The 27,961-nt window shown below is 41.1% G+C and overlaps 2 protein-coding genes across 2 annotated transcripts in view; both read left to right on the top strand.

The window, feature by feature from the left end:
• The window catches only part of LOC308650085 (UL16-binding protein 2-like), a 238,767-nt gene that overhangs the window by 202,966 nt on the left and 7,840 nt on the right, over window positions 1-27,961 (top strand). The window lies entirely within an intron of this gene.
• LOC308650087 (UL16-binding protein 1-like) lies at window positions 299-27,673 on the top strand. Its single transcript, XM_081296028.1, has 5 exons — window positions 299-528; window positions 24,604-24,867; window positions 25,090-25,356; window positions 25,902-26,029; window positions 27,342-27,673. Exons 1-4 carry the CDS (start codon window positions 477-479, stop codon window positions 26,024-26,026), a joined length of 708 nt encoding a protein of 235 aa, XP_081152154.1. The 5' UTR covers window positions 299-476; the 3' UTR covers window positions 26,027-26,029; window positions 27,342-27,673.

Genomic DNA, 27,961 nt, shown 5'->3' with positions numbered 1-27,961 from the left:
TTAATTCACCCCTCTCTGATGCCACAGGCCTGAGGCTCAGGCCATGACATGGGACTCTGTATGTAGTTCCTGTGTCTGAACCTCTGAACGGTGATATAAGAGGTGGCAGACCAGGAGCCACTCACCAAGAAACCAGTGTAGAGCGCCCCTTTAAAAAATTCCTTCTGCAAGCCCAAGCTTGCTGAGAAGGCATTTCCTGCTTGTGGGAACAGTTCCTAAAAAAGTTGCTTTCAGTTTTGCTTTCAGAAAGCTTTTCTCCAAGGTTTTAGGCTCCAGGGGCACAGAATCTACTCAAAACTCTCCTTGATGGCAGGTTACCTAACAACTGCCTTCAACCACGTTGATTTCAGGCGGGACTTTATTAGGGGTCAGGACTTCTTTGGTGTTTTCAGCATGAAAGGGACGAGGCTGAAGGTGGAAATGCAGATGGTTAATCACCGGGGCCCAAGAAGTCCAGAGAGGAGGCAGGGAAGAGGATGAGGCTGGAGGCTCCAACTTTACCCTTTGCTTTGGGTCCACCTTCTCCAGGTAACAGACAGGGCGGCGCTGCGAGTGCCACTGAGGGGGTGGCGGGGTGGCTAAAGCCCGCGATAAAGAGGCAGCGGGAGTCGCTGGGGACACGTCCTGCCCGGCGCTGTCACAGGAAGAGGGAATCCAGGCGGGGTCCAGCACCTGGCCACTGCCGGGGCAGCAGAGGGAAACGAGGGCGCCGGGCACAGGGGCGGAGGGCCTCGGGCTTTAATGGCCCGGTGCCAGGAGGCAGGTCTGGCAGGGCTCCTGAGCTCCCCACCCTGGGCGGTGCCTCAGGGGCGCTCTTTCTTGGCGTCCTCACTCAGCTCCCGCCTTACTTTGGGCGAAGTGGGCCGGTGAGTTCCGGGATGGAACTTAAGGGGACACCTCCTTCTCCTCCTCAGTCCCCAAACTTCCCCTGCAGGCTCTGTCCCAAGGGTCCACATCTCCCACGACAGGTTCTGTTAGACCAAAGACGCAAAGACCACCTACTCCAATTGAAATCAAATTAAAGCAAGCTGATAACTTCACCTAGCCAGGCTGCCTCTCCCAACCCCAAACCACAGGAACAAAAGACAGCCCGGCAGCTCTCCAGGAGCGCAACTTTATAGCCCAGAAAGTTACACAAAGGGAGGTTTGGGAACTTACAGATAACAAAACTCTGATGAGCATAACACAAAGGCTAGCTTATATTTTGGCTGGCCCCAACATCAGAATTTATGAAGGTCATATTTATGAAGGTCATTAGAGTCTCAGGAGGATCATTATCTGGCCAGGGAAGGCCAAGATATTATGAGGTCTCACCAAAGTTTCAGAGAGGGTTGTTATCTGGTCAGGGAAAGCCAGGCATGGGTGAGTCCAGGGCACCAGCAGGCATTACAGGCAAGTTTAGAAATCGCAGTAATTTATAGTAAAGCCGAATCTTTACTATAAATCTTATATAATCTTAAGAGGGTATTAGGCTGAGTTTATCAGGCTCAATTTACTTTCTTTATCATCCTGACCAGATCATCCTGACTGCCTCTATTTTTCAAACACCTTTTGGGCTATCTCTAGTAGTTCTGACCTGTTCTTCCTTGCAAAGCCATTTATCTTTTGAATCTTTTTATGGATGTCTGGGGCTGACTGAGTTACAAAAGCCAGGTTACTCGCCTTCAGGTTTGTCGGGTCCTCAGGGTCTATAGGAGTATATAGAAGGTATGCCTCTAGGAGCCATTCGAGAAATGCTGAAGGCGATTCGTCTGGGCTTTATTTCACCTCTGCTACTTTAGAAAGATTAGTGGTCTTGCAAGCTGTCCTCTTAAGACCCTCTAACAGAGCCTGGTGTATTCGCTGAGTGTTCTCCTACCTTCAGCTGTTCCATAGTCCCAGTCTGGTCTCCTTTTAGGTAAAGCAAGGTCGATCACTTGTGTTTTCTCATCACTTGTAAGAGAGCCTGTTCCAGGCAGCGCTTTAGCTGCTTCTGCCAGGATTCGCTCCCTTTCCTCTGTAGTGAAGAGGGTGGAGAGTCTGTGGCAGTCCTCCCAGGTGGGGAGGTGATTAAAGAAGAAAGAATCCACCAGCGAAATCAGGGAACTAGGATCCCACACTAAATGAGGGATTCTGGTTTTTCCAGTTTAAGGATGCATCATGAAAAATGGAACATACATACAGCAACCTTCTGGAACCTGGCGGAGAGGAAGGACAAAGGCAGGAGTGCCTCTACTTCCGGGATAGAAATAGAAATGGAGCCCACAGGTAGGCCAGGAGAAGGAATTGAGTCAGATCTTACATAAGGGTATGGGGAGGGGAAAGAACAGAGGCTGGTTCTTTGGAGAAGGTGGAGCGGAAGAAGTGGTGGAATGAGGTGTTTGTGAAAGTGGCTAAGGGGTCGGGGAGGGAGGCAGTTGGTGGGGCAGGTTCAACTGGCAGCAGGAAGATGAAGAGGAGCTGAAGTGTATGGGGGGTGGGAGGAAGGGAGTCCTCCTGAGCATCCTGTAGAACAGGGTTCTTGGTTAAGAGGCCCAGGGGAGTTTTTCTGGTCACCATCAGGGCTTGTCCTCCCTGTCCATTCTGGACCCTACAAACCTTCATCCATGGGGATGGATTAGTTGTCACCTGATCTAGGTGACCAGGATTGACAAGAGTGGCATTGGTTATAGCCCATGCCACCTGGGGATCAAAGGTGCCCTCAGGGGGTCAGCTGACTCCAAAGGTGGGCCATTCTGTCTCACAGAAAGTTCCGAATCGATTCTTGGTGATGGTGCCACTGAGGTTTCAGAGAGGGTTGTTATCTGGTCAGGGAAAGCCAGGCATGGGTGAGTTCAAGGCACAGACAGGCATTCCAAGCAAGTTTAAAACATCAGAATATGGCCAGGCCAAATAGAAATCCTAATATTTTACAGAAAACAGAAATGAATATTTTATAACTTTTGACAAGATAGCTCCTGACCTTAAGAGGGAATTAGGCTGGGTTTATCAAAGGGAAAACAATAGAGTAAAGGAAGGGGCTGGAGAGTTGCAAATATTTTACACAAATTTTTTTCTCCTTTTTAAATTGCTGCCTTATAATTACACATAACCATACTCTCATTTCCCAAAGATACTTCTGATCCTGGGGTATGTAAAATGTCAACCCAATTCACTGCAACATTTCCTGAGCAAGCTTCAAGTCACAGGAGCATAGTTGGGTGATAGAGTGCTTGCCCAGAATTTACAAGGCCCTGTGTTTGAGCCCAAGGCATGGCTAAAAAAATTAAATAAAATTTAAAAATAATAGTAGGATTAATTATGACATATTCTTCTCCTACATGCATATGTATAACACAATGTGAAAAATTTCATTTCCTAGTACCTCCCCTTTCCTCCCATCCTCCCACCCCTTGATCCTATTTCTCTACCCTACTGGTCTCCCTTCTATTTTCATATTTTTGTCTTGTTTTGTTCCCTTGGCCTCCATATGAGAAAAAAATATATGACCCTTAACTTTCTGGATCTGGTTTATTTCACTTAATATGATCCCCTCCAGCTTCATCCATTTTTCTGCAAACAATATAATTTTGCTCTTCTTTAGGGCTGAATAAAACTCCATTGTGTGTATATACATTTACTTTACCTATTTGTCGACAGACAACTAGTCTGGATCTATAATTTGGCTATGTCAATTGTGCAGCTATAAACATGGTTATACCTTTATCTCTATAGTATGTTGACTTCAATTCTTTTGGATAAATACCAAAAAGTGGGATAGATGGATCATATGGTGGTTTCATTCCTAATTTCCCAAGTAGCTTATTTTTAAAATAGTTATACTGAAGTGGCACCCACTTTCTCCACAGAAAAGCCCTCTTCACCATGGCTGATTTTAGGTCAGCAAAAGAGTCTCTGCAAAGAGTTCAATGTAGATAAGCTTCTTATTTTCGTGTTGCCCTGTTTTACTTGGCCACTGGCCAGTAAACATTCCAGGTGCTGGACACCCCCTTACTAGTTTTTCACAAACAAATCCAGTATAGTAGTTTGTAGAAATGTACAAACAAGGCCTCTGGCCTTAAGCTGGGGCTTCACAGAGATGTCTACATTTTTAAGGTAAGTTACCAACTGGGCTCCATGGTAACAGCTGAAAGAAAGGGGAGAAGAAGCCCTCCCCTTCTCAAGTGTCGTCCTTGAAGAGTTAACTTGCCCAGAACAGTGAGAGAAAAAGCTGCTTTAATTTGATTTTAATTGGAGTCAGTGGTCTTTTCTTTGCATCCTGGTCTAACAAAAGGCAGTATGAAAAGATTGTACTTGGCTTTCCCTAGGGTAGTGCTGATTCACTAAGCCCATGATTGTGCATTTCTATTACAAAGTCAGGGAATTTGAAATGACCCCTATTAGCTGGACTAGGGACAGGTCCATTTATTCCTGACTCCATGTGAAACTTCTCAGTACCAGGGGGCCATGGTGATAGATTCAATATGAGCTCAGCTCACATTGTCTACAGGATGCATGTCTGCATATTTTGTTTCTCTATGCACAGAGACCAAAGTGAATGTGTGGATGGCCCTGTGGGGCAGGCTGAAAGGGGACACTGAACTGGCTCTGGTGTTAGAGGTTCTCCCCAGATAGGAGCCTGGCTCTCCTCCTAGGAATGAGTTTAGGCTCTGAAACATGGTCATGGTCTGGAAACTGAGCAAAAAAACAGACTTTTGGTGGGTGTAAACTTTCAGTCTCCTGATCATCCATCCTTGAGTTTTGCTTTACTTCTTGAAATCAGGCAGAATCTGAGTTGCCTGCCAGGTGCTTTGCCATGTGGTTCCCTGTGATCTCTCAACCCAAGGCTTAGCTTCCTGAGGTTCAGGCCCCTGCCTGGCTTCCTCCTTTCTGACTGTATGCACCATTGCACACATTTTCCTTCTATCTTTTCATGGCCTCCATTTGAGGTCTATCAGTATTTTTCCCCCTTTACTTTTAGGATCCCAGTTCTGAAACCAGAAATTCCACCACAGACCCCAACCTTTAGCAATCATATCAGTGACCTTCTAGACAATGCTGGTGCCCTTGTGAGCAGACTTTTTGTTTTATGTTATTAACTAACACATCAAAAACATAAGAATTATACATATCAAGGGGTTCCATGTGAAGTTTTAATACATGTGTACATTATATACTGTTCAAAGTAGTTTGAACATATATCTCTGTAAATTTCAAAATCCTTTTTTTAAATTTTTATTAGAGCATTATAGTTATTCATGGTAGCTGGATCATCCCAACACAATCACACATGCATGGAATCTGACCCACTCCTTTTTGGTCCCCTTTCTTCCCCCTACTCTTCACCCAAGTCCTCCTCCAGTGAACCTGCCCAAACTCATCTATTTATCCATTCTTGATTGATGCTTTCCACACACACACATTAAGATGAAGCTCTTTGTGGTATATTTACATATGCACATAACATCATTTTGTTAATGTTGTGAACAACCAATAAAAAAAAGTCACATTAAAAAAAACATCATTTTGTTAAATTCATTCTGCATTTCCTACCTTATCTGTCCTTCCCCTCCCTATCTCCTTCTACTCCACTGATCTTCCCTGTATCTTTATGATATCTGATTGTCCCAAACACCTTCTTTCCCTTATTTCTCTGTAGCTTACAAATATAAGGGAAAACAAACATTTGACCCTTGAGTCTGGCTTATTTCACTTAGCAGGATGTTCTCCACTTTCATGCATTTACTGGAAAATACCATAATTTCGTTATTCTTTATGGCTAGGTAAAACTTCATTGTGTCTATATACCACATTTTCTTGATTCATTCATCTCTTGATGGGTATCTGGGCTGATTTCATAATTTGGCTATTGTGAATTGTGCTGCTATAAACATTAAAGTGGTTGTGTCACTACAGTATGCTGATTTTAGTTCTTTTAAATAAAGATAAAGGAGTGGGATAGCTGAGTTGTATGGAGGTTCTATTTCTAGTTTTTGGAGGAATCTCTGTACTGTTCTTTGGAGTGGTTGTACTACTCAGCAGTCCCAACAACAATGTGTGAGTGTACCTTTCCCTCCACATCCTCACTAGCATTTGTTATTATTATCTGTATTTTTGATAATTGTCCTTCTGAGTGGAATGAGATGAAATCTTGGTGTAATTTTGCATTTCTCTGATGTATTTCTCTGATGCTAGAAATGTTGAACATTTTACTCAAATATTTGTTGGCCATTTGTGTTTCTTTTTTGAGAAATATCTATCTAGTTCTTTTTGCCCATTTACTGATTGAGTTATTTGGGTTTTGGGGTGATACGCTTTTTGAGGGGTGTTTATATATTCTGGATCTTAATCTTCTGTCAGAGGAACAGTGGAAAAGGATGTCTTTTATTGTGTGGACTTTCTCTTTATGCTCCTGTGTCCCTTGCTGTGTAGAAGCTTTTTAATTTGAAGGCATCCTACTTACTTGTTCTTGGTTTTATTTTTTGAAACTTGCGGGTCTTGTTAAGTGTCAGACCCGCTGACAATCTGTAATTCCTGGTACAGCAGAGATGCTTAAGAAAGACACACGCACACACACGCATTCAGTAGAAAATGAGCACCATCTTTACTTTTTTCTCTCCTTCTTTTATACAGCATTGTTAATTAAAACAAGGGGAAAGAAAAAACATCCTTTCAGCAGCTTAATCCTTACAAGCATGGATAAACATTCTCAGGAAAACTTTGTTTATGGTTACAGTGCTCCGTATTTCTTATCAATTAACTTGTGGTTAGTTATTCCCAGGCAAACACACACACACACACACACACACACACACACACACACATATATTACACTTGGCAGATCATTCTTTTATCTTCTTAAGACAGCAACAAGGACACAGTTTAAAGAGTTCATAGTTTCTCACAGAACTCCTTGTTTTGCTAAGCACAGCAAAACTTAACTGTTTGTGTGTGTGAGCACACAGTTAAGGAAGTGGGGGCCTGCACCTCTATACTGGAATATTGAACATATGTTTTCTTCTAGCAGTTGCAAGTTTTCTGGTCTAATTCCTAAGTCTTTGAGCTTTTTTGTTTGACTTTTGTGCAGGGTGAGAATACAGTTCTAATTCCATACATAATCCACTTTTCCCTCCACCATTTGTTAAAAGACTGTCTTTTAGCCAGGCATGGTGGCACATGCCTGTAATCTCAGTGGCTCAGGAGGCAGAGGCAGGAGGATTGCAAGTTCAAAGCCAGTCTCAGCAATTTAGCAAGGTGCTGAGCAACTCAATGAGACTCTGTGTCTCTAATAAAATATAAAATGGGGTAAGGATGTGGCTCAGTGGTCAAGTGTGCCTGAGTTTAGTTTCTGGTACTCCCCCCACCCCTACCCCCGCCAAAAAAGGCTGTCTTTTCTCTAACATATCTTTTTGACAACTTTATCAACTCTCAGATGGTGAGCAAGACAATTTTGATGGAGCAATCGATAATTCAAGAAAGCAAGAAGGAAATTTAAAAAATTTTAGAATCAAATGAAAAGGGAAACACAGAATCTTTGCAATAGTAAAAGCAGATACAAAAAGGAAATTGTTTAAAATATTTCTTTTTGGGTGTAGTTGGACACAATACCTTTATTTCACTTATTTATTTTTATGTAGTGCTGAGGATCGAACGCAGGGTCTCGCACGTGCAAGGCAAGTCCTCTACCCCTGAGCCACAGCCCCAGCCCAAGAAGGAAATTTATACTCATTAGTGCCTACATTAAAAACAGAAAGATCTCAAAAAAAAAAAACTTAATGATGCATCTCAAGGCCTTAGAAAAACAAATTAGCCCCCATCAGTAGAAGGATAAGGATAGAAGTAATAATAATCAGAACAGAAATAAATGAAATAGACTAAAAGAACAATACAGAGGATCAGTGAAGTAATGAATTGGTTTTTTGAAAAGATAAACAAAATTGACAAACGTTAGTCAAACTAACCAAAAGAAAGAGAAAATGCAAATCAAAAAAATAAGAGATGAAAAATAGGATATTACAACAGGTACTATTGAAATCCAAGGGCTCATTAGCAATTATTTTGAAAAGTTATGTAACAATAAATTGGAAAATCTAAAAGAAATGGACAAACTTCTAGACACCTATGACCTACCAAAACTAATCCAAGGAGATGTTTTTAAAAGCAAATTGATCAATGACCATAACAAGACAATGAGGTTAATGCAGTAACAAAAATTCTTTCAACAAAGAAAATCCCAGGACCAGAGGAATTTGCAACAGAGTTTTTCCACATTTTAAAGACAAATACCAGAGCTCCTTAAAGTATTCCATAAAATAGAAAGGAAGGAATGCTTCCAAACTCATTCTATCAGGCCAGTTAATACTGCTACTACAACTCGGTAAGGACATAACAAAAAGAACAGTATAGACTGATATTCTTGATGAACACAGATGCAAAAATTGTCAACGAAAGTTGTAAATTGAATTCAATGTCACATTAAATGTTAACACACCATGATCAAGTTAGTTTTAGTCCAGAGATATAAGATTGGCTCAACATACACAAATCAGTAAATGTAATATACCACATAATAGAATCAAGGATAAAAATCACATGAGCATCTCAACACATACAGGAATATGAACAAGAAAAGCCTTTGATAAAATTCAAAACCTCTTCATGATAAAAACTCTATGTAAATTAGATATAAAAGAATCATACTTTGGGCTGGGGATGTGGCTCAAGCAGTAGTGCGCTCGCCTGGCATGTGCGCAGCGCTGGGTTCGATCCTCAGCACCACATACAAATGAAGTTGTTGTGTCCACCAAAAACTAAACAATAAATATTAAAAAAATTTTAAAAAAAGAATCATACTTTAACATAAAAATATTACCATGCTACATATATTTTGAGCCACACATTTCCACTGAATATTATATTTACTCATGCTAACAAACATATCTCAAAATGATTACATTTAATAGTAGTATAATTTCCCATGTTGTAAGTGGAACATTATTTATTCTACAATGATTCTATGATAAATAATCCCTATAGTTAAACATTTATCATCTCTGATTAGTTAATTAAAATTAAGTCATAGCAACATAATTATCAGATTGAATGATTTCAGTTTTTCATACTTCTTCATCTTAACATATTTATATATTTGATGATCAAAACATTTTAAAATGTTCTCTGTGTGCTATAGTTTGGATTCTGAATGTTCCCCAAAGGTCCATGTGTTAAAGCTATGGAGGAACCTTTAAGGGGTTGGCCTGATGGGAGGTCTTTAGGTCACTGGGAGTGTGCCCTTGAAAAGGACTGTGGGATTCTAGCCTCTAGCTCCTGATCTCTTTGCTTCCTGGACATCAGCTTAGTGGTTTGGGCTTGACACATGCTCTCATCATGCTGCCTAACCACATGTCAAAAGCCCCAAGGCCACTTGTTCATGGATCAGAACCTCCAAGACTGTCAGCCAAAATAAACCTTTTCTTTTAGTAAGTTGATTATCTCAGACTTTTGTTACTGTGATGGAAAGCTAACACACTAAAAATTCCCAACTCTTCCTACATTTACTCTTTTTGATCTAATACTCAAGATTTGAACTTTTATTGGAATATTTGCTATTCTACTAGGAAATTTTTAAACACATATAAACAAATGTGAATATATATATTTAATTTTATTCTTTATTTTTTTTAAAGCACTGATAAATATTGTCACATTATCCTTCAGAAAAGTTGTACCAATTTTCAGTCCCTCTATCAGTGGATTAGACATCCTTTTTCCAAAGTTTGGTCTTTATTAAAAGTATTTAGTCAATATTCTAATTGATCAAAATGATAAACTTAAGTTATATACATTTTCACAACAATTCTGTATCTGGGAATTTATGCTACAAAATTATATAGAAAAAAATTGATGTTGTTACAAGTATAGCTACTGCAACCATTAAATGTCATGCAGAGTTAAAAAGAAAAATGAATATTTATGAGTTAGTCTAAGAATATCTTCAAGGTACAAAATTATGGCTATAACCTGGGTGCATCTGAGCATATGTAGTCTTTTATATGTTTTTAAAGTAACTGTTTCTACATACATATCCCTATTTTATTAAGGAAATCAATATTTTCCTAACCTATTTCATGTTTGCTTATTCCCTTATAGGAAAAATATACATGAAAAGCCACAGTGGTATGAATTAATCATAAAACTTCCCAAATAATCAGACTGAGATTGTCAACAGGAACCCAGTGACAGTGATGAGAATTTACTGTAGGGCTGGGGATGTTGCTCAGTGGTGTGACTCCTGTCTAGCATGTACAAGGCCCTGGGTTCAGCCTCCAATACTGAAAATAAATAAATAAATAAATAAATAAAAGGACTATGGTAACTTGTTTGAACCAATTGAAAATCCATGGGTCAAAAAAAGGGTACACATAGAAATATTATCTTTCTGTGAAGGAATCTTTCTGGAAAAGTGTAAAATGTAACTGAGTTATGTCTAGGAATATTTACCTAGGACCTACTTCCAGAGTGAGATTTTGTGATGAAATTTATATACAGACAGATTCATTTTGCTTTTGATTTTCAGGGATAACTTTTTGTAATATTTAATTTTTGGTTTTTATTTATATAAAATAATGTCATATGCCCAAAGTAAAATTTACAAAACAAGGAATTTTAACTTCTATCCCTGTCTCTTCTGCTTTATCTTTTCCTTCCTTTTCCAGACAACGAATTGCCAAAGATTTCCTGGTGAGCTTTCTCTGGGAATCTGTATGTCCCCATGAAGCTGTCGTTTATCTTCCCTTTCCCATGGAACCTCTTGATCCTCTTTCTCGATAAGCTGACCTGCAGGGCCCATGGTTCACTGTCCTGCCCTGCTTGCTGTCCCCACCACAGTATGCATAACAGCACTAGCTCCTGCTCATCTCTCTATTTACATTATTTTTTCCACCCGTCAAGTAGTAACTTTTCTTCAGGAATGAGTTTAATGTCATCTTCTATCATGTTCCCTCAACCTCTCCCAGATGATATAAACCTCTCTTATCTGTACTAAGAGCTCTGGCTACAGAAGAATGACACCAGATGTGGGCAGAATGTGGTCTCTCTGACTCTCACACTGGGATGATGGGCTGTAAAAAAAGGGAGGAATATTTTCTTTGCCTTTGAGTCTCTGGGAGAACTATATACACAAATAGGCACTCAATACAAGTTAAGGAATGATTCAGTAAACTAATAACAAAAAATTTCCCAAATCAGGTACTGGGTTGGTTACTTGGGTGTGTGTGTTAAGTTTTTTGGTTTTTGGTACTAGGGATTGAACCCAGAGATGCTTAACAATTGAGCCCTATCCCCAGCCCTTTTTATTTTTTAGTTTGAGACAGGTTTCACTCAGTTGCTGAGGCTGACTTTGGACATGCAATCCTCCTGCCTCAGGTCCCTGAGCCACTGGGATTACAGGTATGTGCCACCTTGCCCAGCGTGGTGTTATGTTTTTTTTTTTAGATCTTTATATATTCTGGATATTAATCTCCTGTCAGAGGAACAGCTGACGAAGATTTTCTTTCATTGTGTAGGCTCTCTCATCATGCTTTCTATCAATTTCTTTCTGTGCCGGGCTTTTTAATTTGATGGCAGCACATTTATTGACTTTTCATTTTCTTAAGCCTTAGTGGTTTTGTTAAGGAAGTAAGTGCCTGCACTTATATGATAGAGTGTTGACCCATGTATTCTTTTAGCAGTTGCAAGGTTCTGGTCTAATTTCTCAGTCTTTGATCCATTTTGATTTGACTTTCATGCAGAGTGAGAGAAAGGGATCTAATTTCATTCTTCTACATGAGGATATCCAGTTTCCCCTGCATCATTTGCTGGAAAATGTTATCTTTTCTCCAACATATATTTTTGTCACCTGTGTCAAAGATCAGATGACTGTATCTAAGTGGATTTGTCTCTGTGTTTTCTAATCTCTTCCATTGGTGTTTGTGTCTATTTTGATGCCAATACCATGTAATTTTTGTTACTCTAGCTCCACAGTGTAATTTGAAATGAAGTATTGTGGTGCCTCCTCTATTGCTCTTCTTGCTCAGGGTTTCTTTGGCTACTCTGGGTCTCTTAATCATCTGAATGAATTTTGGAACTACTTCTCTCTAGTTCTGTAAAGAATGTCATTGGTATTTTAATGGGGATGATATTAAATCTATATTTTACTTTTGGAGGTATGGCCATTATGACAATATTGATTCTGCCTCTCCAAGAACAAGGGAGGTCTTTCCGTCTTCTGAGGTCTTCTTCAATTTCTTTTCTTAAGAGTTCTAAGGTTTTCATTGTAGAGATCTTCATCTCATTGATTAGATTAATTCACAAGGGTTTGGATGCTTTTGTTTGGTTTGGTTTGGGTTTTGGTTCTTGGTTTGGGGTTTTGTTTTTGTTTGTTTGTTGAGGTTATTTTAAATAAAGTGATTTTCCTTATCATCTTCTCAGCTGAATCACTGTTGGAGTATAGGAAACTATTATAAATGTGTTCTTATATCCCGCTACTTTGATGATTTCATTTATCATTTCTAGAAAGTCTTCTGGTGAACATTTTTTGGGTCTTCTAGATATAGGATCATGTCATCAGCAAACAGAAATAGTTTGACTTCTTCTTTTCTTATTTGTATCCCTTTAATTTCCTGCCTTTGTCTACTTGCTCTGGGTAGTGTTTCAAAACCTAAATTGAATAGAAGTGGTGAAAGTGGACATCCTTGTAATATTCCTAATTTTAGAGAAAAAGCTTTCAGTTTTTCTCCATTCAGTGTGATATTGGCTTTGGGTTTGTTATTAAGTCTTTATAATATTGAGGTATGTTCCTTCTATACCTAGTTTCTCCAAGTTAACATGAATGGGTTCTGTTTCTTATCAAAGGCCTTTTTGGCATCTATTGAGATGATCACATGATTCTTGTCCTTAATTCTATCTGTGTGGAGTATTACATTTATTTTATTTTATTTTGGGCACACCAGGGATTGAACATAGGAGCACTCAACCACTGATCCACATCCCCAGCCCTTATTTTGTATTATATTTAGAGACAGTTTCTCACTGAGTTGCTTAGTGCCTCCCCAAGGCTGAGGTTGGCATTGAACTTGGGATCCTCCTGTCTCACCTCCCGTGTCACTGAGATTACAAGCATGCATCACCACACCTGGCTAAGAATTGCATTTATTGATTTGCACATGTTGAACAGACCTTACATTCCTGAGATGAATTCCACTTGATCATGGTGTATTATCCTCTTAAGATGTTTTCTTATGTGGTTTGCTAACATTTTATTAAGGATTTTTATATCTATGTTCTTCAGGGAGATTGCTCTGTAATTTTCTTTCCTTGATTTATCTTTGTCTGGTTTTGGTATCAAAAACTTTGGAGAGTGGATTCGTGAGTATTCCCTCCCTTTCAATTTTGTGAAATAATTTGAGAAAGTCTGGTGTTATTTTTTCTTTAAAGGTATGGTAGAATTCAGCTGAGAATTCATCTAGTCCTGGGCTTTTCTTTGTTGGAAGACTTTTAATTGTCATCTCAATTTTATTACTTGTTATTAGATTATATAGGTTTTAGATGTCTTCCTGGTTCACTTTGGGTGGTTATATATGTCTAGAACTTATTCAATGTGTTCTAGGTTTTCCAATTTATTGGAGTATACATTTTCAAAATAGTTTCTGATGATCCTCTGAATTTCAGAAATGTCTGTGATAACATCTCTTTTTCATCCTTTTTTTTAAAGCTTCTCTCTCCTTTTGGTGAGTTTGACTAAGGTTTTATCAATCTTATGTACCTTTTCAAAGAACCAACCATTTTCCTGTATTGATCCTGTATATTTTTTTAATTCTCAATTTCATTATTTTGGGGATTAGTTTGTTCTTCCTTTTCTAAGGCTTAGAAATGGAGCATAAGATTATTTATTTAGGATCTCTCCATTTTTTAAAGATTGCCATTTTGCACTATGAATTTTTCCCTTAGAATTGCTTTCATACTATCCCAGAGATTTTGATATATTGTATCTCACTTCACACTTGTCTCTAAGAACTTCATGATTTTTTCTCTAATTTCTTCTATGATCCATTATTCATTTCAGAGTATTCAATCTCCATGTATTTATGTGGTATCTATTCTTTTTTCTTACTGTTGAATTCTAGTTTCATTCCATTATAATCCTAAAGGATTCATGCCATTATGACAATTTTTTGGTATTTTAAGATGTACATTGTGACTTAGATTATGGTCTATTTTGGATAAGGTTCCATGAGCTTCTGAGAAGAAGGTAAATTCAGCTGCTTGGGGGTGATATATTCTGTAGATGTCTTTTAGATCCATTTGATTTATACCATTATTTAGGTTGAAGATATCTTTTTGATTTCACATTTGTATGACATCTCTATTGATGGTAAGAGCATGTTAAAATCACTCAGTATTATTGTATTGGGGTCTATGGGAAATTGAATGTCAATAAGTTATTCTTTTATGTAATTAACTATATTGGCATTTGGGATTTATACATTGCTATTGTTATATCTTCTTATTTAATTGCTCCATTTATCTATGTGGTGGCATTCTTTGTCCCTTCTAATTAATTGTGCTTGAAATCTGCTTTGCCAAATGAGAATAGCTGCTCCTGCTTGTTTTTGAACTCCATTTGCATGAAACAGTTTTTTCATCCTTTTACCCTCAGCTTGCAGATGTCTTTTCCTGTGAGTCTAGTGCAAATAGAAAATAATTAGATCTTATTTTTAGATCCATTCAACCAATCTATGTCTTTGAATTAGGGAATTGAGACCATTTGCATTCAGTGTTATTATGGACATGTTTGTAGTTTCCTGCCTTTTGCTTTGTTTGCTATATTTAATTCTGTTTTGATCCTCATTTGGTTGTTTTTCTTCTAGTGATCTTCATCTATTGGGGAGTTTTTTGTTTTGTTTTGTTTTTGTTTTGTTTTTTGGTAGAGAGGGAGCGGTGGTTCCTCTGTGTGCAGTTTAACTTGGGAGTATTTTTTGTAGTGCTGGCTTGGTGATCATGACTTTTTTTACTTTAAGATTTTATTCCCCCATTGATTTTGAAAGAATGCTTTGCTGTATATAAAAATCTTGTCTGGCCATTGTTTTCTTTTAGAACTTGAAATATATTGATTTTACAGTCTGATTTGAAGTGAACCTTATTGGTCTACCTATAATACTTTTTTCTTTCAGCTTTTAATATTCTTTCCTTATTATCTATATTAGGTAGTTTGACTATGATGGTATTTGAGAAGTTCTGTGCTGATCTTGACCAAATGGGGTACTATAGGCCTTCTGTATGTAGTTGTCTATCTAATTTCTGATATGGGGAATTTTTTTCTGTTACTATCTCATTGAAAATAAGACACTGTGTATCTCCATGTTGTTTCCTATATCAATTATTCTCAGGCTTACTCTCTTGATGCTATTTCAGAGTTCTTATACATTCTGATCATGATCTTCCATTTTTATTTTATTTTTATTACCAAATGATATAATTGGTGATATTGATACCTCCAGTTACTGATGATAAACTCTGCTCCCTCAAATGTTGTAGTTTGAACATTAGAGAATGTTGTGAGGGGGCAAAATCACGATGTATGCAGAAATAAAGAATGTCCACATGCTTCTGCCCCTGTTCAATGCTTTATTCACTCAAATTACTCAATACAATTTCACTCTATAGGTTCCTAATCAAGAAAATGGCAATCCCTAATGCTAGGCACTGCAATAGGCATAATCAATTCACAGCAAACAATTCTAGATTAATTCTAAGCACTGCAAACACTTAATCATGAAAGGCTTTCCCTCTGCATGCTAAGTTCAAAAGTCTTAAGCCTTAGGCTTTATGTCCAGCAGATTCACACTCACTCAGACTGCAGTGATGAGTCCAGAACCAAGGCAAGCTTCTCCTGGTGTGGAGTGGACGACCGGTTGAGGAGAACAGGTCATAGGGAGAAGTTGCAGTTCTCACAGGGGTCCAGATGAGGTGGTAGAGTTTGAGAATGGTGAGGATCATGCAGAGGATCAGGAAAATGATGACAAGTGATGGGATGTCAGTCCAGGTCCTCATCAGGCTTTCTAGCTCAAATGCATTCTTGTTTTGGCTGGCTGAATCCCTGTTCATTAGCTCTATTATTTATACTAAATTTGGGGGCTTTTGACCCCCCTTTCAATCCTTATCAGCTACCACCCATTTCTCCATGACATCATTTACCCTGGGGTCAGAAACATCTGCTCTGGTGGTCTCCACCCTGATCTTCTCACCTTTCCTATTAATCAGAGAGGACAGTCTGCCAGAGACTTCGTGCTGTTTATCAGGGTGAGGGGAAGTAACTTGTCTGAGGGCCATACTGGAGGGTTCTGTTAGATGTGCCTGGAGAGACTGCAGGTTTCAAACTGGAGTTTTTTAAAACGGAGTTGCTTAGGCTCCGGCCTAAGGAAGGCCATCCTCACAGAGAAGCACGCTGAGGCAAGCATAGAAAGCAGGGTTTATTTAAAAAGGGGTACCATAGATGTCTCCCAGAAGGGAGAAGGGGGCCACAGCTGGTATCCTGGTATCCCCAGAGGTGAAGTGTTCTGCCCATTTTATATGTCCTAGGCTTCCTTTGTTCTCCTGCTCTCTTCCCCTTATCTTTCTCCTAGTGATTAAGCCCAGGGCGGACCCAAAGGTGGAAAACAGGTGGGTTGAAGGGCAGGACCATGCAGCCCAGGACACAGTAATTAACAACTTTATGGCTCCTTGTAGTGAGGGGCAATTCCTGGGACAGGTTACCTTAGCAACAGGTTGGAAGGTTCTTGATAAGGGTGGAAGAAGGGCTCTGAAGGAATTAACATTTCAGTCCTTCAGGGGACAGTCTCCAACTTGCCAGACTCACTCAAAATTGGCCTCCTGACTCAATTTACCTATCTATGTTGACTGCCTGTCTAATTCTGGTTTCAATATGCTGCTTCTAGGACACCCAAGCCTTGTTATCCAAGAATAAAAACAAAGTGGGGCTGTCTTCAAGCCCCAGATAACAAGTGTTTTGTCTTTACAAGTTCACTTCCCCTGGCAGTCCTTTGGAGAGGGAGGAAGGGGGAGGAAGGGAGACCTTCTTAGGAGGTTCTAGCTTTATGGGTCCCCTTGTTCTCCAACCCAATGTTCTAACCTATACTGGAGGGGAGGAAGGAGGGAGAGTGCTCCACAGGCAAACCACCCCTACCTCACCACTGGAAAAGCAAACAACCCAAAATCACAAAGAAAGGAAGGTGCTAAATGGTTCAGGCAGGAAGTGTTTACAATTGGGATGCTAGCTTGGGAAGTGTTTACAATTGGGATGCTAGCTCTGGCCAGAGGCCTTGAATCCTTTCATTCTTGCTGAGTTATTGTCTAGCCTCTGGCATGGAAACAAATGAATCTCAAATTCTAAATTCCACCTGTGTGCACTTTCCCTGGTCACTCTCTCAGTCTCTGGTGCCTCACTGAGCTCCAGCTTTGGGAAATGGGACAAGCAGCAGGACAATAGGCAAGGGGGGATGGTCAGCCCAGAGAAAGGGCAGCAGGAAAAACACCATTGCTTGCTTTGAGGCCAGTCTGCTGGCATTTGGGAGAATGTGTCACTGCATTCCTCAAGGGGGAGAGAAAGAAAAGGTTAGAGATGAGAAGGCATAGGTAGGGTGGGCACAGGGAACCCAAACAGGGCAGGAGGCAGGGAGCAGACATCCTCAGGCAGAAGCTGAGGGTGAAGCACAGATAGAGGCCAACACCTTCCCTTGATGATGTCCTCCCTCAGGAGGCCCAGAGTGGTACTGCTGCAGCCTAGCCTCACCTCACCCTCAGCGTTGTGGGAAAGGGGCCCCAGAAGCCTTCCCTTCATTCCTCCCTGCCTCTCCCCACCTCAGGATGGCTGCTACAATTTGTGGTTATGTAACCGAAAGCTCGGTCCCTGTCCCCAATGCCAATCAATGCCAATTTAATAATGGGACACGGTTTTGAAAAAAAAAAAGGAATAAGAAGTTTTATTGCTTTGCTAGCAAAGGAGAAACACAGGGGACTCCTATCCCAAAAGGTGTGACTCTTTTAAAGGAACTTCAAGGGTTACATTCTAGGTGTCTCTACTAGGGGGCTCAGTGCACCGTGAGAGCTTTAGTATTCACTTGTAAATTTGGTAGCTATTCACTTTCCAGATCTTCAGCAGTCATCTCCTCCCAGTAGTGGGTGAGTTCCAGGGCAACCAACTAGGGGAAGAAAAGATTACACCATCTCCCTAAACTTGTTAGGGAGGGGGAGAGGAGAGAAGGGGGAATTTTTTTTTTTTTTAAATAAGCCTTAGAGCAATGACGGCTACTTTCGGAAGGTGAACTGTAACTGTTACAGTCACAGCTTTACACATTAAGGGAAAAAAAGTTTGAAAACTATCCCACACCGAGGGGAAAAAAAAACCCTGCAAGTGGGACTTAGTGGTAGAGCTTTTGCCTAACACTCGTGAGGCACTGGGTGTGATCCCCAGCACCACATAAAAATGAACAAATAAAATAAAGGTATTGCGCCACCTACAAAGTTTAACCGCCCACCGGCCCGCCCCCAGAACACCCAACTGGTAGGAGTTCGAGGTGAGGCGCCGCGGCCCCAGATCCGGTCCACCTTCTCCTCCGGCCACGAGGAGGAGCCCCACACCAGGCCGGACGGGGAGCAGGGCTCGGAGTCCTCGAAAGGGACCAGGCGGGACGCGACAAGTGCTTCCAAGTGGTGGCCGGAGCACGACGGAGTCCAGACGTCCCGCCGACCTGGGGAGGAGAGGCGGGGTGCCCGGAACCCTGGGACCCAGAGCCCCGCGAGCGAGTCCCAGGCAAGAAGCAAGGCTGGAGGGCGGGGAAGATGGAGAGAGGCAGGGGGACGCTGGCCGCGCTGCTCTCCCTCCCTGGCGCACCCGGAGAGAAGCGGGGACCGGCAGGGAGAGCCGGCGAGAGCGGAGGGCGCGGGCCTGGGGAGCGACAGCCGTGGAGACCTGTGGGAGAGTTGGGGACAGTGAGGGAGAGGGCGAGTGGGGAGAGCCGGCCCGGGACAGTGGAGCTGGCGACGGCGAGAGCGGGCGAGAGTGGAGGGCGCGGGCGAGAGGTGGGGGGAGAGGGCGGCCGGAGAGAGGGTGCAGGGAAGGGGTCTGGAGAGCAGGAGAGCTGGCTGGTGGGGGGTGAAGGGCGGGGGCCGCGGGACCGGTGGCTTCCTTGCTGATGCCCGAGACAATTACTGCGGGGATGGGGGCGAGTGGCAGAGGACCTAATCCAGCAGGGAAAAGTCCGTCACTGTCGCTGCCGGCAGCGGCTGCTCTGCCGGCGCCCGGCCTAAGGAGGGCGGCCCGGGCAAGGAGTCCACGTGAGGGAAAGGAAAGCGGCGGGAAGAGCCGCACAGCCCAGCGCCCGGGACCTGGCCGCGGCCCCTTCCTTTGGATTCTTCATTGCGCACCGGGTAGTCAGCTGATTCACTGTCTTCACGGCCTGACATTGTTCTCTCCTCAAAGCTGGAAGCGCTGCTTTCTAGGCAGTCTAACGTGTTGGTGCTGTCACCTGGGAACTTGTAATTCGATTCCTTGTCTCATTCATTTACAGCTATTCTGATTGGTTTCTTTTCAATATCCCTGTTTTTTTATCGACATGATCTTTCGTCTGCATTTATTCTCTTATTCAGTTGTTAGACCTTCTTTTAGATCATTGACATTTTAATAATTAGTTTTTCATTATCTTTATCTGTGATTTTATCTACTTCCATAACTGTGGGATCCTTTGTTGGAGCATTGTGAAGGGGGGGGGGATGGGGGGTGGTGCCTGTTTCGTCATGTTTTCTGAGATCTCGGTCTTTCACTTCAAATGAGATGGATTTTCTTTCCTCTTTTTTTACATATGTCCCTTTGTCTGTAGTTATCCTTTGTGTTGGTCTCTTTCTCTGTTTCTGATAGATGAGTAGATGTCCAGGAGTGGAACCTGAGCCCCTCCTTAGGGCTTGGTTGTTAGTTTAAGATTTTGGTTTTTGTTTTAATATAGTAGATGAACAAATAAAACCTTTATTTTATTTTTATGTGGTGCTAAGGATCGAACCCAGTGCCTGGTACTTGACCGGCAAATGCTCTACCACTGAGCCACAACCCCAGCCCTTTTCTAGCTTCTTGAGTTAAACAAAATACAGTTTTCTACAGTCACTCTACTGTGCTGGAGCACACCAGAAATTATCACTGTTATCTAACTGCAAATTAATTCCCAACTATCAACATTTCCCATCCCTTTTTCTGTACACATCATCTGATTTCAAATACTGAGATGAACTTTTTTGGATTCCACATGCAAGTGAGATCATATGATACTTGTCTTTCTGGCTTACTTCTCTTAACATGATGATCTCCATTTCCATCAATGGTGTTGCAGATGACAGGATTTTGTCCTTTATATGGATGAATAGTATTCCAGTTTGTGTCATGTATCATATTGTCTTTAAATCTGTTAATCACTTGATTGACACCTAGGTTTTTTATGTTTCTTGGCCTTTTTGAATAGTGCTACATTGAACATGGGAGTGCAGATGTCTTTGACAGACTGTATTTATTTACTTTGGCTATTACTCAGTAGAGGAATTCCTGGATCGTATGCTAGTTCAATTTTTTAAATTTTTAAGGACCTCATACTGTTTTTCTAGTGGCCCTATTATTACCACCTATAATTAATAATTAGAAAACACCTTTCATTGTGTTCATTCATCAAAGAATCTAAGAACAGGAAACTGAGATAGAAAGTAAGAAGTGGGTTTACTGCAAAAGTGAGTGATAGAGAGAGGACTTCTCTGAGAAAAGGGGCCTCAGAGCTGGGAATCCAGTGGGAGTTTTGGCCTGTTCTTTTGATGGTCTCTGGAATTCCTCCTTTTCTTATCTCCTCCCCTGTCTACACACTCCCAAATGTTATTTATTGGTGCCCCCTCTGTCCATGCATCTGTTTTAGTTTTCCCTTTGGATCTCTTGCTTGGGAGCACTAGTATGGAAGTGTCTGTCTGATTGGGTCCCCCACTTGTGTCCACCAGCACTTAGGTCAAGCAGGAAGTTGACCTCATCAGAAGACCCTCCCCATGCTCCTTTGTTTGGGCCCTGCCCAACCTCCTCACTTGCCATCTTGCCCTGGTTGCCTAAGCCCTCCTACCTCTCCCCCCTATGAATCTACATCCCACTAACCATATACAGGATTCTCTTGCCAGCACTTTTTGTGTGTTTGTTTGTTTTATTGTTAACAGTCATTCTTACTGGAGTTAGATGATGTCACCTTGTGGTTGTGATTTGCATTTCAAAGATGACTGGTGATACTGAGCACAGTTTTTTGTGCCTATTGGCCATTTACTTATCACTTTTGAGAAATGTCTTCAAATTTTTTTTCTCCATTTTGCAATCAGGCTATTTGTTTCTAATTATTAAGTTCTTTGAGTTCCATATATAACCTCTTACCTGATATACAGCATGCAAATATTTTCTGACATTCTGTAGGTTGTCTCTCCACTCCCAAAATTGTTGCCTTTGATGTGCAGAAGATTTTTTAGTTTGATTCATCTTGTTTATTTGTTTTTGCTTTTGTTTTCTCTACTTTTAGGGTCTTGTCTAAAAAATCTTTTCCCATTACAATATCCTTAAAATGTTTAAAAATAAAATTTTATTTTTTTCAATTAATCCCTGGTTCTCCTTCATGGTACAAAGCATTTTACCACTGCGCTACACCCCCAGCCCATTTAATCCACTTTGAGTTGATTGTTTCTGAGTGAAGAGCCACAGGGGTCTAGTTTCATTCTTTTTCCTGTGGATTCCCTACCCTGTTTTCCCAACACCATGTATAGAAAAAAAAATATCTTTTTTTTTTTTTAAGAGAGAGAGAGAATTTTTTTTTTTTTTTGTAGATGGACACAACACAATGCCTTTATTATTATTTTTTTTTAATGTAGTGTTGAGAATCAAACCCAGATCCCTCCCGTGCTAGGTGAGTGCTCTACCGATGAGCCACAATCCCAGCCCCAAAACTGTCCTTTTTCTACTGTCCATTCTTACACCTTTTTCAAAAATAGGCTGCTGTAGATGTGTGGGTCGAATTCTATGCTCTCTGTTCTGTTCCATGGGTCCATGCTTCTGTTTGTAAGTCAGCACCATGCTGTTCTGATTACTCCAGCTTTGTCCTGTATTTTGAAGTTAGGTCATGGAACTCCTCTTGCTTGGTTCTTTTCATGCAGGATGACTGTGACTCTTCAGGAGCTCTGTGGTTCCATAGAAATTTTAGGATTGTCTTTTCTAGTTCTGTGAAGAATGCTCTTGGTGTTTTGGTAGGGATTACATTGAATCTGCCGATCTTGTTGGGTAGAATAGACATTTGAACAATATTGGTTATCTTTTTATTTGTGTGTGTGTGTGTGTATGTGTGTGATTTTCAATTTCTTTCCTCATTGCTTTATAGTTTTCACTTTAGAGATCTTTTACCTCTTTATTTTAATTTGTTCCAAGGTTTTATATTTTTTTGCAGTTATTGTAAGTAGTATTGTTTGCTTGATTTCTATTTCAGATGATTTGCTATTTGTATATAACAACTCTAATAATTTTATTTTTTTGTATCTTGCAATTTTGCTAAATTCATCTATTACCACTACTAGTTTTGGGTGAAGTCTTTGGAGTTTTCTATATGTAACATCAGCTCAACTGCAAACAGTGAGAATTTTATTCCTTTTTTCCCAGTTTGGATGCCTTTCATTTTTTCTCTTGCCTGATTGCTCTAGCAAGCACTCCCAGAATTCCATTGATTAAAAGTGGTAAAATGGGCATCATTCTTCTGTTTCAGATCTGAGAGAAAAAACTTTCAGAGTTTATCCATTTGATATGATGCTTGCTGATGGCTTATTTCACACATCTTTTATCATGTTGAGATATATTCCTTCTGTACCTAGTTGTTCAGCATTTTCATCATGAAGAGATGTTGATTTTATCAAATGCCTTTTCTACATCTATTATATCAGTTTTGCCCTTCATTCTGTTAATGTGGGGTATTACATGTATTGATTAGATGTGTTGAACCATTATTGCATCCCTGAGATGCATTCCACTTGGTCATGTTGAATAATCTTTCTAGTGGGCAATTGAATTTAGTGTGCTAGTATTTTGTTCAGGATTTTTGTATCTTTATTCATCAAAAATATTAGCTGTGGGGGCTGGGGCTGGGGCTCAGCAGTAGCACACTTGCCTGGCATGTGTGAGGCACTGGGTTCGATTCTCAGCACCACATATAAATAAATAAATAAAATAAAGTTTTATCAACAATTAAAAAAGTATTTTAAAAAAATAGCTGTGGATTAGTTTTTGTGTGTGTTGTCAGGTTTTGGTATCATGGAATTGCTGGCTTTATCAAATGTATTTGGAAGAATTTCTTTCTCTTCTATTTTTGGGAATTACTTAAGGAGAACTAGAAACTGTTCTTCAAATATTTGGTAGAACTTTTAGCAGTAAAGCTCTCTTGTATTGGAATTTTCTTTCCTGGAAGGCTATTACTACTGATTCCATCTTGTTACTTATTATAGGTCCGCTCAGCTTTTTTATTTATTCATGATTTAACCTGGGTAAGATATATATGTGTAAGTGTTAAGGAATTTTTCCATTTATTCTAGGTTACCAAATCTTTGCAAATAATAACAAACATGGGTATCTTTTTCCTAATAATCTCAAATGATCCTTTGTACTTTTGTGGTGTCAGTTGCAATCTTTCCCTTTTCTTGTCTGAATTTGAGTCTTCTCTCTACTTTGCCTAGTTGTCTAGCTACTGACTTTTCACCTGTGTTTAGTTCTTTGAAGAACCAGTTCCTTATTTCATTACTCTCTTGTGCTCCTTTTTAGTCTCTGATTCATTTATTTGTGCTCTGCTCTGAACTTATTATTTCTTCCTTTCCACTAATTTTGGTTCTGGTTTGTATACCAGATATTTTTAATACACTTGATAAACAAGAGTCTCCCAGGCTTTCTTAAAAATCACAGTGGACTGATCATTTTTCTGGCTTTTCTAGTATATCTAACCTGGCATATACAATTTTCTGAGCCACAAAGCACATACTTCTGATTCCTTCCTTTACTACCTTTCTTCAAACTATGGATTTTTCATTTCATTCAGATTACAATATCACTTTCCAACCTAAAAAAAGGCAATCTCTTGGGACACTAGTGCTATCTCCTAACAGTCAAGCTAAAAGCTATGAACCATAATTATGAACTCTTTCTCATGCAGCTGTGAGCCCATCCTCATTGTGCCCACCATGACTCAGCATACACAGTCCCTTCTCCTGCATCTGATCATCCTCTGCCAGGCAGGCCTTTCCCTCACAGCAGGCCTGGCACCGCCATTGCAAGGTGATGTGCTGCTGGGTGTAGGCATTGTTCAAAGGGCAGAGGGGAAGTGGGCCATGTCCTGGGACATGAGGTTGCTGTCCCCTCCTCTTCAAAGGAAGGGAGCATGCCCACCTTAAACAGGTGGAGCAAAGAGCTTGGGAAGGGTCATTCTTGCTCTGCCAGCTCAGCCCTTCAGAGGGATGGGGAGGGGGGTGCCTAAAGGATCCTTTCTCACCAGCCCAACCCTTACTCGCCCTTTTCCTTCACAGGCACTCACTCTCTTTGCTATGACTTCACCATCAATTCTAAGCCAGCACCTGGACAGCAATGGTGTACAGTCCATGCCCAGGTGGACCAGAAGAATTTTCTCTCCTATGACTGTGGCCTAAACAAGGTCAAATCCTTGAGTGCCCTGGGAGGGAAAGTGAGTGCCACAGTCACCTGGGAAGAACAGAAAACCTTACTGAGAGATATTGGGAATACGCTAAAACAGAAACTGGCTGACATTAAAGCAGAAAATGACATGGCCAGAGGTACGTAAGGATGGTCCAAGGGCACAAGAGAGCTGATATTGGGTTGAAGGTAATTGATTGTGTGCATGTAAAAAAAAAAGAGTTAGATGTTGGTCCCTCTAAAAGCCCAGACATAACTGTTTTGGAGGACAGAACACAGCCAGATTAGAAGGAAAACAGGGAAGGTGGTACTGGGTTGGACAAAGGATTTGTTAAGAAAAGAGGCTGATTTCTTTCTGATAGGGGCAGGTCTGAACACCCTGGAGGGCAGGATGTGTTGTCAGCATAAATCCAACAGCTCTTGGCAGTTTGGCTTCAATGGACAGATGTGGCTCCTTTTTGACTCAGACAACAGAAGGTGGAGAGAGATACATCCTGGGTCCAACTGGATGAAAGAAATGTGGGAAAATGACAAAGAGGTGACCGAGTTGTTACACAGGTCCTCGATAGGTGACTGTAGAACCTGGATTCAGAACTTGAAGGAATGGGAGGCAGAGTTGGAGCCAACAGGTAACTGGCAGGAGGGGGAAGAAGTGGGATTTACATGAGATGCTGCTATGTGTGTGTGTGTGTGTATGTGTGTGTGTGTGTGTGTGTGTACAATCCATCAAGCATGAGTCAGACCTGGGTTAACATTCATAGGTATAGTCTTTCCATATTTTTCCCTTCTCACCTCCTAATGCCTCTTTTTCAGTGCACATTCTTTTGGTCTGACATTTGCTCATCTCTTTTTGGAAATTCCTCTAAATCACTTCACATGTCAGCTCCTGAGACCCTTCTCCACCACCATCCTCATGGGTCTCCTCATATTCTGCCACCAGGAAGGATGAGTTGCATGGTCACCCAGGCTTCTCCCATTAGCTATATGAGCCCCTTAAAGACATGGCCCCTTTCCTGTCTCCCTCACTTCTCAGGACCTGTCACAGCAGCTGCCACATAGCAGAGATCTAGGAACTATCTGCCTTCCTGAATGACTTGGGGCAGCAGGATCTAAGCAGATATGTCCTCATATTTTGGTCTGAAGAAGGGCTAACACTCTTGTGTTTCCATTTCAGGACCTTCAACCACCACCCCAGACACAGTCATTGAGAAGTCCTCAGCCAGTACCTTTAATCACTGGAATTCAGTACCTTTAATCACTAGAATCCTCATCATAGGATGCATCATAATTTTTTTCTGACAGGTATTGTAGGCAGATTGAAGAGAGGGATGGGGAAATGGGGGAGCAATGAGGACAGGAAAGTGAATTCCCAAGATCCTAGTCTGTACCTTGACTGGTCCTTCCCATTCTGAGGTGAGACAGAAGAATCAGGCCTCCAGTCACTGGAAGCAATAGCTTGACCATGCTCAGCCCTGAGTTCTGAGAAATCCTCCCTGTCAGGGCCATGGGAAAGAGGAGTGGCCATACCAAGGCAGCCTGTGGATTCTAAAGGGTTTTAGCTGATGCAGGTCTGATTCAGACCAGATTTCTATAAGAGAGGGACACAGTGGGGCATGGTGTGGAGATAATAGGAACACAGGAAGGAAATACCCAATCCTGGAAGATGGCAGCATGGTAGCTCCATTCAGTGTGTACAGAGAAAGGGACTTCATACCCACAGTCAAAGAAGAGGGTCCTGGGGCCTCCGTCCTGGCTCAGTGGTAGAGTGCTTGCTTAGCATGTGTTAGGCACCGAGTTTAAACTTAAAATAAAGGTATTATGTTCAGATATAAAAGAGAGGGAGAGAGAGGGTCCTATAGCTAATGCCAGGGTAAGGCGCAGGGAAGGCCTTTCCCAGCCCAACCTGGAAGGCTGGAGTTCACGGCTGCATTCCCACGGGAGGCTCATTTCCAGAAGCTGAATTGAAAACAGAGTGGAGTCTGTTCAGGATGAAGGCAGAGGATGCCAGCTCTCTGGGGACTCCTACAACTCCAGGATTGAACCTTGGGCTTTGGCCCTGGAACCCAGCCTCCTGCAGACTCCAGATCCTGAGCCAGCTCAGCAGCCTCTGTCTTGAGCAGAGCCTCTGCAGAGACTGGTGGGGCTGAGCAGCTGCTGGAGTCTGATGCTCCAGCTGACTTAACCAGAGTGGAGGGAGTAGGCAGGGCCAGTCACTTTTAGAGCTCTGCTGCTCCCAGGTAAAGAGAGGTTGAGGGAGAAGGGGGAAGAAAGATATCATCTGCAACCCCACCCAAAGTCTGGGAACTAGGTTCCACACCCTTCTCTTTGGCAGGACTCTCTGCATCCCCAGGTCCTATGGACCCTCCTATCGGGGGAGGAGCAGACTTACAGTCAGGGAGCAGATCCAGTCATTAGGGCTTCAGTCCTGAGACCAAAGCCTATAGCAGGGCAGGAACTGATTCTGGCCTATGGGAAAGAAGGGAGGAGGGTGATAGAGGCTGTTGGATCCTTGGGTAATGGATGGAGGGAAATACATGACCCAAGGTGAGCACCCAGAAGAATTGAGATAGAATTTCTTCAGAGAGTTGAAGTAACACCTGTTTCTTTTCTAAAGGTGCTCCCAAGAAGCTTCTGAAAATGTGATTCAGTTAAATAACTGGCCTTACTGGTCTTCTGCCAGTCTACTCCCTGGTATTCCTCCATAGAGCAGATGAAGATTGAAGTACAAATCCAGAGGCCTCCAGCATGTCATCACATATTCTAACTTAGCCTACAGCTCTCCTGTTCATATCTAGCATGGGCGAGGTACCCATGGGAGAGATGGGCTGGCTGTGAAATAAAAACTGTGAAAGTAATCTATCAAGAAATAAAGACAAAATGGCAAGAATCATATTTTCAAAGCAGGGCATGACCTGTTGGTAAAGTGCTTGCTTTGCACAAGGCCCTGGGTTCAATCCCTAGCACCACAAAAAAAAAAAAAAAAAAAAAAAAAAAAAATATATATATATATATATATATATATATATATACACTTCATATTGTTAACTTTTAAATAAGCCAGTGTGTCTTAATTGTCTTTTAAAAATATAGTTTACTTCTCAGTGTAGAGATTAACGTAAAATTTTATAACATATTTATTTAAATATAAAATATTAAATGACACCATTAATTTCCAATTAACTTGTTATTGTTATATAGTTTAAGAGCTATTGTTGTAGAAACTTTTGTTTGAAG

The sequence above is a fragment of the Spermophilus citellus genome, assembly GCF_964194105.1.
Source record: "Spermophilus citellus genome assembly, chromosome: 5".
NCBI classification, from domain to species: domain Eukaryota; kingdom Metazoa; phylum Chordata; class Mammalia; order Rodentia; family Sciuridae; genus Spermophilus; species Spermophilus citellus.
This window is presented reverse-complemented; position numbering and strand designations above follow the sequence as displayed.